Here is an 18,615-nt window from a genome sequence, read left to right as displayed (position 1 = left end):
GGCCCAGTATGTTTCGGAAGGAGGCTAAGAAACTATTTAAACTTTGTTTAAGCTGCTTTCCCATCTTATGGCTGACAGAACCATTTGTTTATTTGTTTATTTTAACACTTACTATGATTCTTAAGAACTAGGTTTTTGAGGCACATACTCTGAGAAATGTTGACTAACTTAATTTAGCTACTGATTTCAGTAGGGACTAGTTAAATTTTTTTCTTGCCTTCACATCCAGCAGAGGCCAGCCCATTTTTTTTCTACTATGTGTTTGTAATTCCTAAATCTAGATTCCCATTCTTTCTTTCTGTCTCCAGATACCCCATGGATGTTCTGCAGTCCTACATTGATCAAAATGTCCTAGGAATAGAAACCTCCAAAGCTCAACCTCATTATCTTTACTCCCCCTTCTGGATTTACCATCTCTTCATAAGCTCATAAGCTCAGCCACCCAAACTCAAGAGTGAGCTTTTTTTTTTAACTTATTTATTAGTGTATCATAGTTACACATAATATTGGGGTTCATTTTGACATGATCATACAAACATGGAGTATAATTTTCTCCACTTCAGTCCCCAATATTTCCCCTTTCTGTCCCCTCCTCCTTTCCCCTGTGCCCTTTCTCTACTCAGAGTGAGGTGCATTTTTTAGTACTGGGGCTTGAACCCAGGGTGCTGTACCAATGAGTACATCCTGAATCTTCAGTTCTTTTTATTTTGTTTTGAGACAGGATCTCACTAAGTTGCTTAGGGCCTCACTGAGTCATTGAGGCTGGCCTCAAACTTGCAACCCTCCTACCTCAGCCTCCTGAGCCACTAGAATTACAGGCCTGTGCCACCTTGCCCAGTTCAGAGTGAGCTTTCAATTACTCCTTCTACTCCCACTCCCAATCCTAACACCTAAATAAATGTATTGACAGGAACCATGGGCTAGCAGAAAGAAAATCTGGTCCCCAGTCTCCTCATTTCTGCACATTTTGGTAGCTAGTTATTGTTTTGCTTATCACCCTTCATTTTTCCTTAGTAGCTCTGACATGTTATAATTTGTATATTTCTTGTCATGATTTGTTTAATTTATGTATCTGCACTATAGTGCATGCTCCACAAGGGTATGTGCCATTTTTGTTTTGCTCACTGCTGTCTCCTGGTGCCCAGAGCAGTAGACAGACATGAGCACAAGGTAAATGTCTGCAGAATAAAAACTGAATATGGGAAACTATTGTGTCAAGTCTTTAGAAATAATAAGTTGATGTAGGTTATATAAAGTTATGTGGTAACTTTTTCCAGGAAAATTCATACATAGAATTTTTAAAGGATAAACTTGTACTTAATAATAATTAACTTTATTGCAGTGGCATTGATGGTAGCATAGGAGAAAGGAAAGGACATGGAGTCTAGATTTAGAGAACCCTAGGTTTGAATGCTGAATGTGCTCTTTGCTACACATGAGAAATTCACATAAACTTCTTGGAGTTTGATTTTTCATCTATAAAATGGAGATAATACCTACTGTCAAGTCTGCTGTGAGAATTATGTAAAATAATGTATGTGCATTACAGAGTACAGTGCTTAGAGTAAATGCTCCATAAATCTTGGTTCCCATCCATTTCTTAGTTGACTAAGCAGGAAATGGAGAACTAACAAAATATATGCCTTAGTGTCTTGAAGAATCCACAGATTAGGACTATTTAAGGTGGCTACTACTCCCAATAGAAAGATAAAGCTGAACTATCCCTGCTGACCATCCTTTGCAGAAAAAAGCATTTGGTATCAGCCAGCCCACATCAGCTAGTCTGTATCTATTCAGATGTCATTTGCATTTCAACGTGGACAGTTTTTCTCTGTAATAATTGCCAGTGTCTCACCTTCTATTCATGATTATTGTTTCTCTCAAGCACTTCTGAAAAAATACAGCTAGCATTTTATTTTCATATCTGATTACCGTACAACTTTAGAAACATTTATTCTGGTTCACTCAGATGAGTTACAACTGATATTAAGGATGGGCTAGAGACTAAAGAAATATAATCATTAAGTACACAGAATCATTCAAAATGTCACTTAATATTTCTTTCAGATGCAATTTAGTTAGGAAACTATAACTGCATGATGATATTTCATTCAATGAAATAGGCTACAGAATAGATTCAAAACAGAAGGCACTGGCCCAAAATACTTTCATATGTCTCAAACCACTTTTAATCAGACTTCATGACCACAAACTGTAGGTGGAATGTCTCAATACAGTACGGTTTCTGTTGTATTCAAACCTCAGAATTTAGCATGTTACAACACTCGCCATCAAAGTGTATCTCAGTTCGAAAATATCACTAAAACTACGTTTGTGTTTACTCTTAGATGCTCCTCAACTTTTGTGTAACCAAATAGGCTGCTGGATAATGCATACTTATTTAATAATACCTGTCAAAAAGTCAGTGCATATAGCTTCTTTTCATTAAAACTGCAAACTGAAATGATGATGACTATATTAAAGCATTCAAGAAAATATCTTCAAAATCTACTCTTAATTGCTCTAAATTTAATTCTGTATTATGTTCATATTCTTCATAGCATACTCAAAATGTATTTTATAAAGCTTTTTCTCATTGTTCATCATTAGGTAAAATTGTTTTTAAGTTTTAAGCTTTCCAAAGAGATCTGGAATATTACTCTTCGTTTAAAATATGCCACTCAGTGACAAAGATTGCAATCCAGAGCTTTTATACTCAAATATAATAATGTATTGTAATGATTACATTTTTCATAACTTGACAATAGTTTGTAATGGGGCAAGGCCATATTTCTATTTCAATAGCATATTTTGAACCTTAGGTGAGTCACAATGCTGTTTTTACAGTAGTTAGGTAAAGAGATGCTCTTTCTCAGTGTTTACATTAATCAAGGTACATCCAAAGAAGAATAAAACCAATATTATTTAAGTGGGCACTGTAATTCAACATCTAGTTTTCAGAACTAAAGAAATTTAATAAGTACATATGCATAGAAAGCAAAACTACCTTGTAAACACTGACCATTTTATGTTATTATCTTTGCCTGTTGAATCTTTAAATAGCCCTCAATGTTTTTGATCACATTTTAAGAAGATGTTTCATTATTCAGTTTCACAATAACCCTGAATTTTAAATCCTATCATAAGGGCAGGTATCACTCCCCTTTGTGACAATATGTATAGAATTTATGGGGTATAAAACAGAAATTAATATTAGAATTTGCAATTGAGAAAAGGCACGTTCATCAAAAGCAGCTACATACAATTCAATTCCGAAGAAGTCAGGAAAATATACTCACAGAAACATAAAAATAATTCAACTAATTTTAATTAAGCATTTTATACATGCCAAACATTATATAAACAATATTTATTGAAAACTCTGCATCTCAGACATTTGATGGGTGTTGTGGCTTCTGTTACATGAAATAATATCTCTTTTGTTTATGTCACTTCCTTGTGGTTGGAGAAAAGTCATTTAATTCCTTAATGCTTAAAAGGAAATTTCTTTATTTGGAACAAAATGCATTACTTGATCAACAGAGTTATATTTTTAGTCATGTCTAATGGTTTGAAATTGTATTTTTATCTAGAGTTGGGTGAATTCAGTCTTTGTTTTCAGATCAACATTTTCTCTATAGTGATCAAGAAAAATAATAGTATGTGTTAACCCAATCAAGATGAATATGAAATAAAATCCACCATATTGGTGACTTCTTATCCTGTACTTGGTAAAGAGCAATAGTGGCATGGTGTCCCCTCCCCTTCCATCTGGCCACAGGCAGGCTCCCAGTAAGGCGCACTGAAGCACCCTTTACTGAAGGAATGGGCTGCAGAATGGAAATACTATTTTAAAGTCTGATTGTCTCAGAATAGTTTTCTGCTACCAGTAGATCATTTTTTGCTTATCTTTTGACAATTTAACCTTTCAAAAATAAGATCTGAATATGTATACTTTTTTTTTTTTTTTTACTAAAAAGTTTGGTTAACATGTTAGTGACCTGAATCTTTTAAGAGAAAGTAATTATATTCATTTGGAATTTATAATACAGAAATTAGATAATGTCTGAAGAGAAAAATGTACATACAGATGCTCTAGACTTAAATATTTCGAGACGTTCAGAGAATAGTAGCTTTTATTCCTTGCCTGGATGACTCATCATGAAGGATGGAAAAATCCTAAGATAAAAACTGCATTTTACAATCACAGGATACAGAAAGAAAGGGGAGGATCAAGGGTTAAGGATGACTGTATTTGTTAAGCAAAAAATTATTTGAACTTTCTGAAGAGTTCTGAGTTTTAAAGAATGTGTACTTGGCAAATTGGTGAAATCCTCATGTACAATATTATATATTTGAGGTTGGCAGGTAGTAAGTTAGCTGGTTGAAATATGGCTAAAGAACTATACTTACAGAGGTTGAATTAATTGATCAATGTTAAGTTTAAGGAAAAGACTAGTACAGTTCCATGGAGGGGAGTAATTTTCTTGTTCCCAGGCAACATTTTTATCACTGGCTTAGATGAAGGTGCACAGGACATGCTTATTAACTTTGTGTATAGCATAAATCTGGGCTACCAAGTTAGCTCAGAGCCGGTAGGGTCTGCATCCACAGCTCCGTCTATAGATTTTATGAAGCTGTGTCACAAACAAGATGAATCAAGCAGAGGTAATTTTAAAGACTGCATTCATATTACACAAGCCCAGGTTTGAGGAAAATTAATGGTTGCTGATTTTGAGAAAAGGATCTAAAGGTGTGTTCCACGGCGAGAATTAATTAGACTACTGATCTTTCTGTTAGTCAGAACCACCTTTGGCACTATACGCAGTGTTTAGAGTTTCATGTTAAGAAGGCACTGACTAAATTAGATCATCTACAGGATAGTGAACAGATTGATGTAGGGTCTGAGACAATTTTGCATGAGGAGCCATTAAGGAAATCTGGTATGATTTATACCACTCAAAAAAACAGTTATAAGTCAAATGTGAGATATTTTCCAAGGTCTGAGACACCGATGCCATGTGAAGAGGCACATAGGGGTTCCATTTTGTTTTACAGAATATAGTTATAAAGCACTGTTGAAAGAGTAAGGAGTTCAAAAGAAGGGAAAGCTTAGTGATGAGAACTGTCCAAGAGGGGACTGGAGTGGACCTAGTGGGCCTGGTCTCACCAAGCTCCTTCCTGAACATGCTCGAGTTGAGGGGATATCAAGGTCTACATAGAAGGTGTTTCTGAGTTAAGAAAGAAACTGGACTAGAACACTTATTCTAGTTTTTAGATATTTAGATTTTATTTCTATGTAGTGCAGACTTTGAGAGAGAAGAGAGGATTACAGCAGCTGGTATATGGTTCAAAACAAGCATTCCCTGCTGTGGTTTCATGTTAGAAATGTTAGTGATATGAAAAGAATGTCTTATGTTTTGTCTATTCTATCTCATCAATACATTATAATTATCACTTAAAGTTTTCATATACCAAAAATAAAATGAAGTCTTTTTTTTTTGTAGTTAGAGGAGAAGCAAAAGACTGTAAAGAATTTAAGTAGACAATCTAATACCTGATATGCTGAAAACACACAGAAAAATAACTGTCCAGATTGACAAAGAAGGAAATACACATTATCACTTTTTTTTTTTTTTTTCAGTGCTGGGGATCAAACCCAGGACTTCTCACATACTAGGCAAGTCCTCTACCATTGAGCTACATTCTTATCCTTAAAATATGTTTAAAGAAGAAGTGTATCATTATTGTACATCATTATCATCAATGTGGTATACAAGCAAAACCACAGAGATTGAAAATCATGTCTGGGTCATGCCACTTTTGAGCTGTATGCACTTGGGTAAATTGCTTAATATTTCTGAACCTATCTGCCCACTTGTAATGCCCATTTGTAAAATAGAGGAAATAATAGGCATCTTATGGAGTTCTCCAAAAGACATAATATAAGTGTAAGTGACTTGCTGACTGTGAAACACTACACAAGGCACCCAGTATCTTTTTTTCTGATGTGCCAGGTTCAATTACCTCTTGTTTCATCCTGCAAAAGGCTGCTCTTTTAGGACCTGTCAACTTTTTTATTTACTTATGTCTACATTAGACTGTCTCCTTCAACTGGATCCTGGGCTTTCCTTAAAAGCCTGGATCACCTTCTGTTCATCTTTGTAATTCAAGTTCAAGAACAATACGTGGCTAAATAGTTGTTGAATGAAGGAGTGGATAGATGAATGGAGGAATTATGCATTTTTTGCAATCAAAAATAAATAGGTGAATGAAAATTCTTACTGATGTTTAGACTATGTTAACAGGAAGTCTGCCACCAAGATGGGAAAATTTCTCATAGTTGTTTTACTTTTCTGTTATTTTAACTTAAAGTAAAAACAAACATTTGGTGAAACTGAGCAGGAGAAAAACAACTGAGACAAAATTTGTGTCTGAGTTTGTTGATGAAATTGGAATGTATCATATGTCTTCTAATTCTGCTTTTAGTGTTGACTTTGGCAAAGTTTTGAAAGAAGTTCAAAGACTTTTTATAATAAGCTATCTTGCTACTTTTGACAGTATCTCCTTGAAGGCATTTTATGGCACAGTTTATCATTCCCATTTCTCAGATGAATAAGGGGTGAATTGCCTTATCCAAGGCCACATAACTAGTTCCTGGATGGACTAGAAATAGAATCTTTTTCACACAAAAGTCATCCTTCTCTACTTAGTGTTTCTTCCCTCTTTTAGTTAACTGTACATCTCATGGGCTGAAGCTTAGCACAACATAGACCTGTCTAGTGGTAATCAAATGGGGTATAGATACTATCTTATGTGATATTATATTAACAACCACCAGAAATTCTGATGAGTACCCACAGAGTAGTACATAATATTAATTAATGTAAAGATAGCTTTCTAGATTGAAGTAAAAAATAATACAAAACTGAGAACAAGTTGGTTTCTGGGTCCCAACTATAAACCAAAGCTACTTTTGTGGGGCTCTGCAGTCTAGGCTGCTTGCAGATATTAAGGTCATTCTCACTAAAGCCAGTGAGGACCATGTGCTCCAACAGTGGATACATACTATTTCTGTATTTATGGATGTTTAAATTTCACAAAATGGGAAATGTTTTGGTTGGTAGCAAACATGGTTTGCTTATAGCAAGAATAAAAAAGATGAACCTCTAATTTACACACAATGTAAATAATAAGTTCTGAAAACAGAGGACAAGTTTTATGTCATTTCATGTTGGGTGGGTGAGTTAGTCTAACTACTATGTAATGGAAAGGGTATTTCATAATCTATCTCCATTCTATACTCTTGTTCTCTCCATCCACCCTCCTAGTCCTGGTCTTATTCAAAAGGTCACCTCAGAAGAGCTTTCTTCCATGTTAACAGCAGGAGTTCTTGTACCATACAGGAAAGAGCTATGAACCAATGAAGGAGAAAGACCTTTGGAAATAGCAGTCACTCACATCTATAAGAATAATTGAAGACTAACCTTAAAGGACTTCAGAAACAACATTAACTTTATCTATGGTCTCAAATATTTCTTTCTACCAATCATAATGCTTTTGGCCTAATATTAGTCAAACCACAAAGTACTCATTAAGTGGACTTTTTTAACCCTGTCCCCTCCTTTCTTTAATTGGGAATTAAACCCAGGTTTTCGAACACGTGAAGCAAGTGCTCTGCCTATAAGCTATGCCTCCAGCCCTGCCCATTTCTTTCACTCATGAAGTAATAGTAATTTCTTTGTCTTATAATGCATTTAGAACTAATATATCCATTGAATTCTATTTTCAACATTTTTAGATTAGACATTTTTTTCTTCAAGTCAAATCATGATTACTTTAACTTTCATTCTATGAAAGTATTTTAGATTTCATCTTCCTCATCCCCCCACCTAGATTATCTCTGTTTCTTCCCAATTAAGGAAGCTGAATGACTAATGAGTAGGAAGATGGACAGTTCATAGAGACAATGTACTCTGTAATCCAAAAGCCACTAGGTCTCCCTATGTGTTTAAAGGGTTAGGGATGGAGTCAAGAGTCTGCAATGACAATCTTTAATTGAAAAAAAGGGAAATGCCCTCCTAAATGCTCCGTTTCCCCCTCCCTTGTTCCTGACAGTAAGTAATGGTACAACTGTTCTGAAGTATTTCTCTTTAGTTTTATTTTGTTTAATTCAGTCTGTCATTAGAAAGGCTTGCGAGCTTTAGGCTTGATGATTACTCTCGGTGGGAGGAAGCAATGCAACTGCAGACTTGTGTTCTAGACAAGCACTCCTTTATACAATGACGGGGCCTGCCATCCTAAATGAAAGGCTCTTTAAAGAGCAGTGAGGGACTCTTTTAAGCAGACTGCTACCATGTGCTTGTAACCCTCCAGCACAACTTGCAAGGATGAGACAGCAGTGTGTTCTGCTGCAAAGAGGACCATTGTCCTCGCTAGCCTCAAGCAAACTGAGTGTTTCGCTGAAACGTAGGAGAACTTCCAAAGGATTTTCTAGCAGTAGTTCCTAAAATTCTGAACTAGATAAAAGGATTAAAATAAGGACTTTAGAGTATAAAATTTACAATTCTACTAACTCCTCACCCTAAGATGATATCCCAAATCCCAAGATAAAATTATACATCTTAAAAAAAAATTATACATCTTGTGCACTGTATTGTGAGGGAAAATAATAGTCAATTTGTTCCCAAATAATTGAGTGCATATTCATGAACTTGAGTGTTTGTTAGCTCACAGAGTCTGGGCTTCAACATTCTGACACATTTGTCTCCATGAGGAAAGGGAAAGTTGATTTAAAATTATGAAATTTGCCAGGATCTAAAAGATTTTATTGTGGCCTATTTTTAAGCCTAGAAGTGTTTTGGCTTTTAAAAGAGAAGACTATAATGCAATATGCTTTTAATTTTGTATATGTGCTGTTCAGATCTGCTTGGTTTGTTAAAGGGCTGATTTACATTCTAAATCCAATCTGTAGAAGCCTTCATAAAATAAATACCTCTGTTTCTCTACCTCATCTACATAAAATATATAATTTGAAACTGAGATGAATCAAATAAGCCAGATTAATATTTTGGGGCAAAAACATGTTTACTAGTTCAACAAAGCCAAAATGTACCTAAGGTAAAGGTCAAAGAATGCTTCATTCCCTGCTGAGCAAAAGCTCAGGAAGCACATTTGTCTATGTTTTCCTGTCATAACAGGAAGAGTGTAACTTCTTCCTTTCCACAATGGCTTCAGTTTTACCTCCTAACTCCAATATTTTCTCCCTCAGGGCCTTCCAAATCAATCCTTGCAAGACAGAAGGCAGGAGGCTGTCTAGCTTGTAGTTTCCAAACAGTTACATTTGTTGAAATGTTATTTAAATGTTAGTGATTTCTTAAGCTAAACTGTTCCAATTTAAAATTAAAAGTCAAATTTCTAAACATTTAAATTGGTTCTCTTATTCCTATTAATGGTTCAACATATTTCAAGAGAAACACAAATGCACACTGCAGATTATGGAATTTTAATTTATGTTATTTAATTATGTTATTTAATTTTTTCTTTGCCATAGCCATTATTCTTGGAAAAAAATAAGTTCCCAAATTGACTTCACTAAGAGGACAATGAGATATAAACTTTAAAAATACTTTCTCCCTATTAATTTTTGAAGGTGCCGCATTTTAAATGGGTAAATTATAACGTTTAAGGGGAATTTTGACTGCAAAAGACACGCCTTTTGAAACTATTAGCAACATGTCTTTTAATCTACAGTTTGAAAGAAACCTCTTGGCTTATGTGGTTTATTCATAATGTTAATATTTTTAGTGCTGGTTTCTCAGTAATATAGTGTCATATATAGTTTATACATTTGCAAAGCAAAAGATGACTTGTAGCAAGCAGAACTGTGTATACATGCATCCACAGATGAAAGGGCTGTCGATGTCAACTTCTTACGCAAAATGCATGAGGTACAATAAATAAAAGCAACAGAATACTTTAAATTACAATTTTGAATAGAAATTCTTTGAGATACAGAAATTAAAACCGAAACAATAAAACATCCTAAAACCCTCCATTTCAAAATATATTTTTTACATAAAGTGACAGAGTTCTAAAGGAGACACTTCTTTCCCTTGTGAAAATTTTGGCTTTTCCTGGACTTCTTACCAAAGGAAATCTAATGAATGGGTTTGACAGCAGTTGGGATAATATCTTTCTGGCAACAGTGGAATAGATATAACTGATATAAATATAAAATGTCACACACCAGCTAAACATGGTGGCACATATCTGTAATCCTAGAGACTCTGGAGGCTGAGGCAAGAGGATTGCAATTATGAGGCTAGCCTCAGCAACTTAGCAAGATCCTATCTCAAAAGAATAACCCCCCACACACACACAAATGTCATACACTGTAGAGAATACAGACAGTGTGTGTCATACACTATTGCTATGATTCAGCCACACAGTGGGGAGATCATTAGTGAATTGTTTTCAGAGTTGCTAGGAATAATTTTAAATTGCTAGGAATTATTTCAAATTGCTGGGAAGAAACAGAAGTAAATGGTGTAATGTCCTGTCAAACACACATGTGAGCACTCTGGCTACTGCTTTTTTTGTTTGTAATTTGAAAATCCTTAAAAGTACAATTTATGTCATTTTTTTCCTTCTGGTTTTCTTTTTCAATCTTTTTAATCACCAGTAATTCCTACACTGAATAAAGATTTTGGTGATTTGAAGATTAATGAAAGAATGGTTTAACTAATATTCATGGAAAATCTTTAAGTAGGTATCCCCAGTATGCATCAATATACTCTATAATTCAATTCTGAGATGTACCACATCTTAATACATTACTATGATACATCCTAATTTTACTTATAAATGAGTTTAGTTTAATTTTTAATCCAAGTATAGAGTAGGCAGTCAGCTATTAAGAAATGATATTAAGAAAAAAAGGCATATCATCATCACTATAAGGTATTTTAAGGTTTATTTGGGGTTTAGAAATCAATGAACACTTTTGCATTGATTGAGCTTTTCACTAGAGCTGAAAAAGTTTCCAACTATTCTTCGACTAACGAGGATAACTCTGCTATACTATTTAAAAGTAAAACTGATGAAGCTGGAAGTTCTGTTCCTTCAGGCAAAGGAAGAGCATCTGATCGGTGTGACTGCCTAGCTCTATTCTCCAGAGCTCTGTACAGTAATTTTCTCAAAACAATTAATTCATATTTCTCAATTAACCAGTTGTCCACATTTAAAGAGTGCATCTGTCTCAATTTCAACAAATTTTACATAAGGTTTTTAGGATGAAATTCCCAAATTTAGCATTGTAATTAACCCTTTAATTAACTGATGTTCTGGATATCATTTTGAAGGGAAGTTACATTAAAAAATATCTTTGAAATTCTAGCTAAAATTCTAAAGGCTAAAAACAATGGAAAACAGGAGAAAGTAGGAAGTAAAAAAAAATTTCTTTTCAAAAAGTCATTTGAGGGAATCAATCCATCCTTTTTTAGTTTTCAGTTTAGTGTAGAATACACCAGATTTAGCTGAAAAATGTCAGTATGTGGAAACCGTCAGAGGCTGCATCTACACTGAGCACATTTTTCCAGCTTTTTTTTTTCTCTAGCTCATTGCATATAATGTATGAGTCACAGAAAGAAACAGATAGAAACATGAGAAGAGGAAATGTTAGAAAATTTAACAGCTATGAACTCTGAATTCTTTTTAGTCATAAGGGGATTCTTCTGTTCTATTAACAGGAGACTGTAGCTAATTGTCTTTAATTTGTGCTCCAGTTATTGCACTGATAATTACATGAAATTTTGTTTGCTGGCAAAAGCTATTAGTGTGCCAGATCTGATGGAAAAAAGAAAACTTAAGGCACTTGAATATATTTTTTTCCTTAACTTACTATTTTAGGCCCTGTGTTATTTGCAAATATGTTCCCATTACAGTTGCTTAAATATTTAAGTGTCTTTTTTATAACAAGTAGCGCAAATAAATTTGGGTTTGCCTCTCCTGTCCCTTTCAAGTAGGAAAGCTAAAAAAAATTGAATACAAACATATGAGTTTTCTCCAGAGCACAGTATGTAGTTTTGGCTAAGTATGCCTAATTTTTATATATCTTTCCTCCTAATATAACAGATACAACAGGCTTCTAAATATATTCTGTTTGTGAAAAGAGTCATGTAAGGACAAAATTCATTTCAAAATCTGTTTCAGGCATCAATAGTTAAAAATTGGTATCATATGAAAGAGGTTAAGAGTATACGATGGCCTAATTCATGCAGATGCTTTGAAAGTAAAAAGAAAAATGTAGTTGGAGAAATTGAAATTATGCTGTTAGCAAAAGTTATATGTTAGAAGTAATAAAAACAGGGATGAGTAGGTAAAAACAATCTGGTCAAAAACACATTTGAAAGTCAAGTTCCATGGGCACAGAATTTAGGAAGCTACTCTCTATCCTCGTAAACACAGCTCTTCCAAGTCCTAAGTGATCTTGCTTTCCAGTTCACACACCATCCTCTCTGCATGAACTGGTTCTTGCTGGGGTGTGACTCTCAGCCCCTTGTTAGCTTCTGAAGGCACCTTCCTGTTGCTGCTTTCCTCTGTTCCATTTTTCCTTCCACCTTCCTAATGCCCTTTTAAGGTAAAGCGCTCTTGAAAGGAAGATGCAGGTAGCATTCTTCAGTATGCTACACAGCACAGGAGTTGTTTTGATAGAAATCACATTAACTGTAAGAGCTAATGGTTCAGAGTATGTGTCTTAATAGATAAACTTAGGGAGCGCTTAAGTGCTAGGTGCTTTCCGTTTATCACCTCATTTCAGTGATAAACGAAAAGTGATGTAATGAGGTAGCTTTTATTTTTTTAATGCTCATTCTACTGAGGAGCTCAGAGTAACCTGCTAGTGAATGATGCAGCAACTGAAAGTAGAACTAGGTTTGTATTATCTCTAAAAACCATGTTCTTAGCAATTATATTTTACTGGCTGCAGTATGACATAATAGGGGAAATAATGACATGGCTAGACGCATCAAGACATCCTTGAGAAACACAGGCTTTCTTTTTTCTTTTGACTATGAGAGATCTGGGCTCAAATTCTGGCCACTCTCCGGTATTAACTATATAATCTTAATCAGAATTTAAGAGGATATTCAAAGCTTTGCATGATCTGGGCCCTGCTCAGCATCCAGTCTTTCCTCTCAACTTCCTAAAGTTATACACTGGGCTCAAGTCCCAGTGGCCTTCTTTGACTCCACAGCCGAGCTCTTTCCTATCTTGAGAAGCTTGGCAAATTCCATTTCCTCCAGAATGTTGTCACCCGCCTGACTAATCTTTTAGCTCCCATCTCTTAGCACTTCCTTAAAGAGGCCATTCTGTAACCCTCCATGGTAAATACCATACTTCCTTGGCATTTCATAGTGCTTTCATATTTTCCTTCCTAGTACATGAATGAAATTTTCATCTTATACTTCCATAGTTCCTGACTCCCACGAACTATGGCCCTCTGACCTACACAAGCCCACCTCAATTTTTGTCAGTAAAGCTTTAATACAGACACACTCATTCATTTATATATTGTGTATGGCCGTATCCAAGCTACCAGGGAAAGTGGAGTAGTTGAAACACAGGTCAAAAATATGTGCTATCTGGTCCTTTGCAGACAACTTTGCTGATTTTGTATAGATAATAATCTGGATGAGATTCTTATCTGTCACTGAAGTCTGGTTTTGGGCAAACTATTGTCTACTAATATTTGTTGATACAATGAATAAATGTATTCAACTATAAAATGGGATAACTAGGGATTAAATGGCATAACAAACAAATTTTTGGAACATAATCATTAACTACTTTTATCAAGTTGTCTGAACATACCTATAAAATGAACTGGCAATTCATGATTTCACTTATATTTACATACTGTCTTTTAAGAAATCCACCTTGTCTAGACCAAAAAGTAAGTCATTTTTATAAATTTAAAACTCCAGAAAATGTCAAATAAAAAACTGTTAATTTTTATCCTCCCCTAAATTATTTTATGTATACAACCACAGTTTCTCAATTTTAGCTGTTCTATACTTCCATTAACAAAGGCAAAATTTAGTTTAAACAGCCAGGTTGTTTTACAACAGATTTATTCCTTAATGATACACAATTTATCCCAGAGTATATTTCATTGTACCCTTGAAGTCATTCTTTCTTTTTTTGGTAAAAACATACCCTGTTGTGTGTAAAAACGAACAAGTGCAATGGAAGAGCAGTCCTTACAAACATTTAGGAAACAGTGAGCCACTGTGAAGTCCTACTAGACAGTGTATGGTGGGGCAGCTGCAGAAGGGCAAAACAGCTAGCATATGTCTTCTCAATATGTGAACACACATTTAAAGGAGGCCCAGGGTAGGGGTGCTTCCACACATCTGCTGGTTTTGATTATCTATTAGAAGCCACCTACATACTTCAGGCTCTTGAGACCACTCAGAGGAGGTGAGAGGTAAGCAAGACAAACATGAGTGTGGAAGAAAGCTGTTTGAAATGGTCAATAGCCATCTAAAACAATCACTAAAATACATATTAAATCACAATGATTTTCACTTTTACTACTCCCATTTAAGAGCACTGAGTTAAACAGCCTATTATACTTACTGACTGGAGAAAAGAATAAACAGACCCTAAATTTACAGAATAAGATCAAGGAATCCATCCATCTTTATGATCAGAGAAAAAGTTAAACTAAACTAAATTTAAATAATTTTTCTTTTCCTAAAATTACTAGGACTTTTAACATAGGTGACAGTAAGGGCAAACCCAACCATATTTCAATTTTCAAAGTTCACTTATTAGCTCAAAAGTACAGTGTTAAATTTCTTGTAACCCTATTGAGTCTTTTTTTTTTTTTAATGCTTCTGCAGGCCTTTTTAAAATTTAATTGTAGGTGGACACAATACCTTTATTTATTTTATTTATTTATTTTATGTGGTGCTGAGGATTGAACCCAGTGCCTAACACATGCTAGGCAAGTGCTGTCCCAATGAGCTCCAACTCCAGCTCCCTACGTGAGTTTTATGATTTTTTTTAAATAAAGTATAATGAAAGCTCATGAATTAAACTGGCAAAATTTTTATTCTACGTTTGTTAATTTTATTCTGTTTGTTAAGTGAAAGAAAGATACAATGAATCTCATGGACACCAAAATTACTTGGTGCTATTAATACAATTACTTGGTGCTATTAATACAAAGCTAATGTGATTTTTGACTGCAACCAAAACACATTCTAGTACAAGTAACAAAGTCTAAACAGTCAAAGGTACATGAAATTTGATATTTAAGTCTTCATTTCAGGTTATTTACTCATTTAAAAATTAAATGGCTTAATACCATTATTGCTATTTATCTTGACCTGTAGTAATAAACAATGTGTATAAAAACACAGAAGAAATTAATCTTAAATGTTTGCATCATTCATCCTTTAGTTCAATGGTCAGTCTGTGTACCTCAAAATTTAAAGTCATTTAAAGGCGTACAAACTTGAAAACCTAAAAAGCTCCTTAGTTCTTAATGGTCTAGTGGCTTTGATGGCATAAATAACAATTTCTATTCATTATAATTTATATATATAACAATCTCAAGTTTTGAAAAAAATTAATCTATTATAGTCTCCCTTGCAAGTCTAGGAAGATAAAAAAGGGACACTTATCAGAGATGAGGGTCTTTATTTGGAGGAATCGCAGAGGGTGATCCCAATGCTCTCTTTGGCTTTCTTCAGGGTAAACAGGCAGTAGGCACAACGCTGTTCTCTCCCATAGCTAAGGAATGCCTGTTCTAAAGGTTCCATGATTCACATGCAAAAAGTTGGGGTCCAGCAACACTGTAGTTTCTCCCAAGGATCATTACTTGACATTTAACATTAGTATGTGTACAAACCACCCAGCTGCCCTTACACAGCTCAGCTAAATCTATTCTTCTCAAGTGTGAAGACACATGAGTCAGACCACAGCCACTCTAGTCTTTAATGTCAACTAGAACATTTGGATGTGTAAAGTCTTCAGAACTGATTAATTGTATCATACAGACATTATCTTTGAAGTTTTAGAAAAAATATAACACCATCTGTCTCCATATTTATAAAATGCAAGGTTCGAAGAGAATAGTATGAATTAACTGAAAGTTCTTGCCTATATGTTGTATGTTACTAATATCTTGTGTGGGTGTTTTGTTGTTGTTGTCAGTATAATCTTAAAATGTTTGGAATATATTTCAAAGTCTCTTTCATAGTGAAAAGAATGAAACTCATTTTTAGACAGGATATTTAGCCTATAATACAAACCTTTAAATGGATGACCACAAAAGGCCTAGTTCCCATGAATATAAGAATATCTTTGTTTGATGATGCGTGCAATGTAGCAATGCTATGCTTATTAACTCCTAATTATTAAGCTATTCATGTCATACAAGAACAGCTCCCATTTAAAATTCATGTTGAAGTAACAAGTGAAAAATCATGAATGTTTAAACTATATTTCTAACAGTTAAGGTGATTTCCTTTCCCCATTTTCATGGAAAAGACTTTGAGCACTTAAACTGACCACATTTAACTCCCCAAACTTATCTTACTGGTGTTTACCAGTTCGAAAAGTTTTCAGTACCCTTAACGTATCTGGGGAAAATGTACCAAATACTCTATGTAAATAAAGATACAAAGAAAAATTTACCCCACTCACCTGTCTGTTACGTTCATCCATAATCCTCGTAATCTGAATCTTTTTTCTCCCCATAGTCCCCGTTTTTCTTCTCTCTCTCGTCCCTGAAATTATGTATTTTTTCCTTCCTTTTCTTTCTCTTTCCTGTTTCCTTCAAACAAATCTCCTTCTTCAGCACTTGCACAGCTCAGTTCCCAAATTCCTGCATTCGTTCCTGCTGAACAAAAAAGAAAAATTAAATAACACTTTAACTGCAAGTTAGTTTCATAAGAATGATCATACTCTAATTTCATCCAGGAAATAAACTATAGGAGAGTAAAACAAAAAACCAAATATTTATTAAAAGTATATAGTATATCATATGCAGGAGCATATCAAGTAGGAATCGTTTGCTTTTGTAATTAAAATAACCTCATAAGTAATTTAACAAGACATTTCATTTAAAAGATGAAAACTATGCTTTAACATCCAACACTTGAAATGTATTTTTTAGTAAAGAGTTTCTTAGTATTTTTTAATAAAATTAGGTGACAATTTTCACCCTCCTATTATGAAAAATTACCTAAATCAGCGAGTTAATGAACCTTTATATACCTGTGTATGCTAAGTAGGGCAGCTAATTCATTTCTGAAGGGAAAACAATCTCATGTTTTGACAGCAGAGGTGATAACGTCCCTAGTTATGCAAATAGGATGGACGATTATGAAAGTGCTATTTGATATATGTAAATGTCAACTAATTTAAATCTAAATCCTTTAATCATATTAAAAAAAAAAATCCCTGCTCTGAGAACACTGTTAAAGTAATGTGGTATATTTCATTTTACATTATAAGCATCTGTCAGTAGTGAGATCTTTTTCCCTTTTCAAAGTCCTTAGACTGTATGTTGAACACAAGAATCACAAAAAGATGATGAAAAGAAATGGTGCAAAAAAAGTTAAATTAATTGTTCCATTTAAAACTATATTTTTATAATAATCCATTTAAATTTAAACATTTAAATAAGGCATCATATCTCTTTGGGGAGTAAGATACAAAATTAAAAAAGCTTGATATTATATACTAGAGAGCTCTAGGTCATGAATTAAAATCAAAGTACTGATCATCAATTGCATGAGATAAACTCAAGGAACACAGAATACCTAAAATATATTTTTACTAAGTTTTAAATTATATCTGAAAATATTTGAACATAAAGAGCATGAGTTGCTATGAAATGTGGAAGTTAACAAGAAAGCATTCCACAATGGTTTCTTCTTTGCAAGCAAGAGCTTCAATTATTTCATCTTGTTTTATGTCAATGAATACACTACTTTACACACTGCTCAGAATTTCCCTGTTTATTTTAGTTGGTGTCTGACAACGGACTTGATAAATTCCCACATGTATTATGTAACGCTAAGCCAATGTCCCGGCTATTTAATAGATTATTTGGCTCCAGTTCAAGGTTCTTGGAACAGGAAGGCTGTTAAATACTCTGTCTGATCATCAGCTGCCTTTTGATATTTTTAAATTTAATTTCTAAATTTTTGTCACCTTGAATACATTTTTTTAAGTGTAAGTTTCGGTGATTATCTAATTGCAAAAGCTATTATGATATAATTAGTTCTGGTGGATTAAGCACTGCTTAAATACTAAGACTATCCATTCTCTTCTGCTTAATGCCTTTCTACTAACCTGCAGGTCGGTTCTGCCTCTCAGAATATACATGCTCAGTTATATCCTGGCCACGGTGCTTATCAATAACTACTACTCCAGCTGCATTTTTAAGTGCTGGAAATAGTTCAAAAGTTTTAAAAAGTTCCATAAATAACACACATTTGACAAACATACATGAGAAAACATTTGCCATATAACTTATATTAAAATCACATTAAAACATAAAAAAATCCACAAGGCACAATTGCATCATGTAGTCCA

At 34.2% G+C, this 18,615-nt stretch overlaps 1 protein-coding gene across 12 annotated transcripts in view; it reads right to left on the bottom strand.

Moving 5' to 3' along the window:
- Positions 1-18,615, bottom strand: part of MEF2C (myocyte enhancer factor 2C) — a 162,198-nt gene that overhangs the window by 73,255 nt on the left and 70,328 nt on the right. For 9 of the 12 annotated variants that reach the window (XM_079144418.1, XM_079144416.1, XM_079144422.1 and 6 more), the window contains one exon: positions 16,717-16,912. In XM_079144418.1, the coding sequence (XP_079000544.1) occupies positions 16,717-16,770 (54 nt within the window). In that variant the 5' untranslated portion in view covers positions 16,771-16,912. The remainder of the gene's footprint in view (positions 1-16,716; positions 16,913-18,615) is intronic. The other 3 variants (XM_079144419.1, XM_079144417.1, XM_079144420.1) reach the window with 1 other exon arrangement.

This window comes from Sciurus vulgaris (assembly GCF_902686455.1).
Source record: "Sciurus vulgaris genome assembly, chromosome: 6".
NCBI lineage: Eukaryota > Metazoa > Chordata > Mammalia > Rodentia > Sciuridae > Sciurus > Sciurus vulgaris.
The sequence above is the reverse complement of the archived record's forward strand: the minus strand, read 5'-3'. Positions and strand labels throughout refer to the sequence as shown.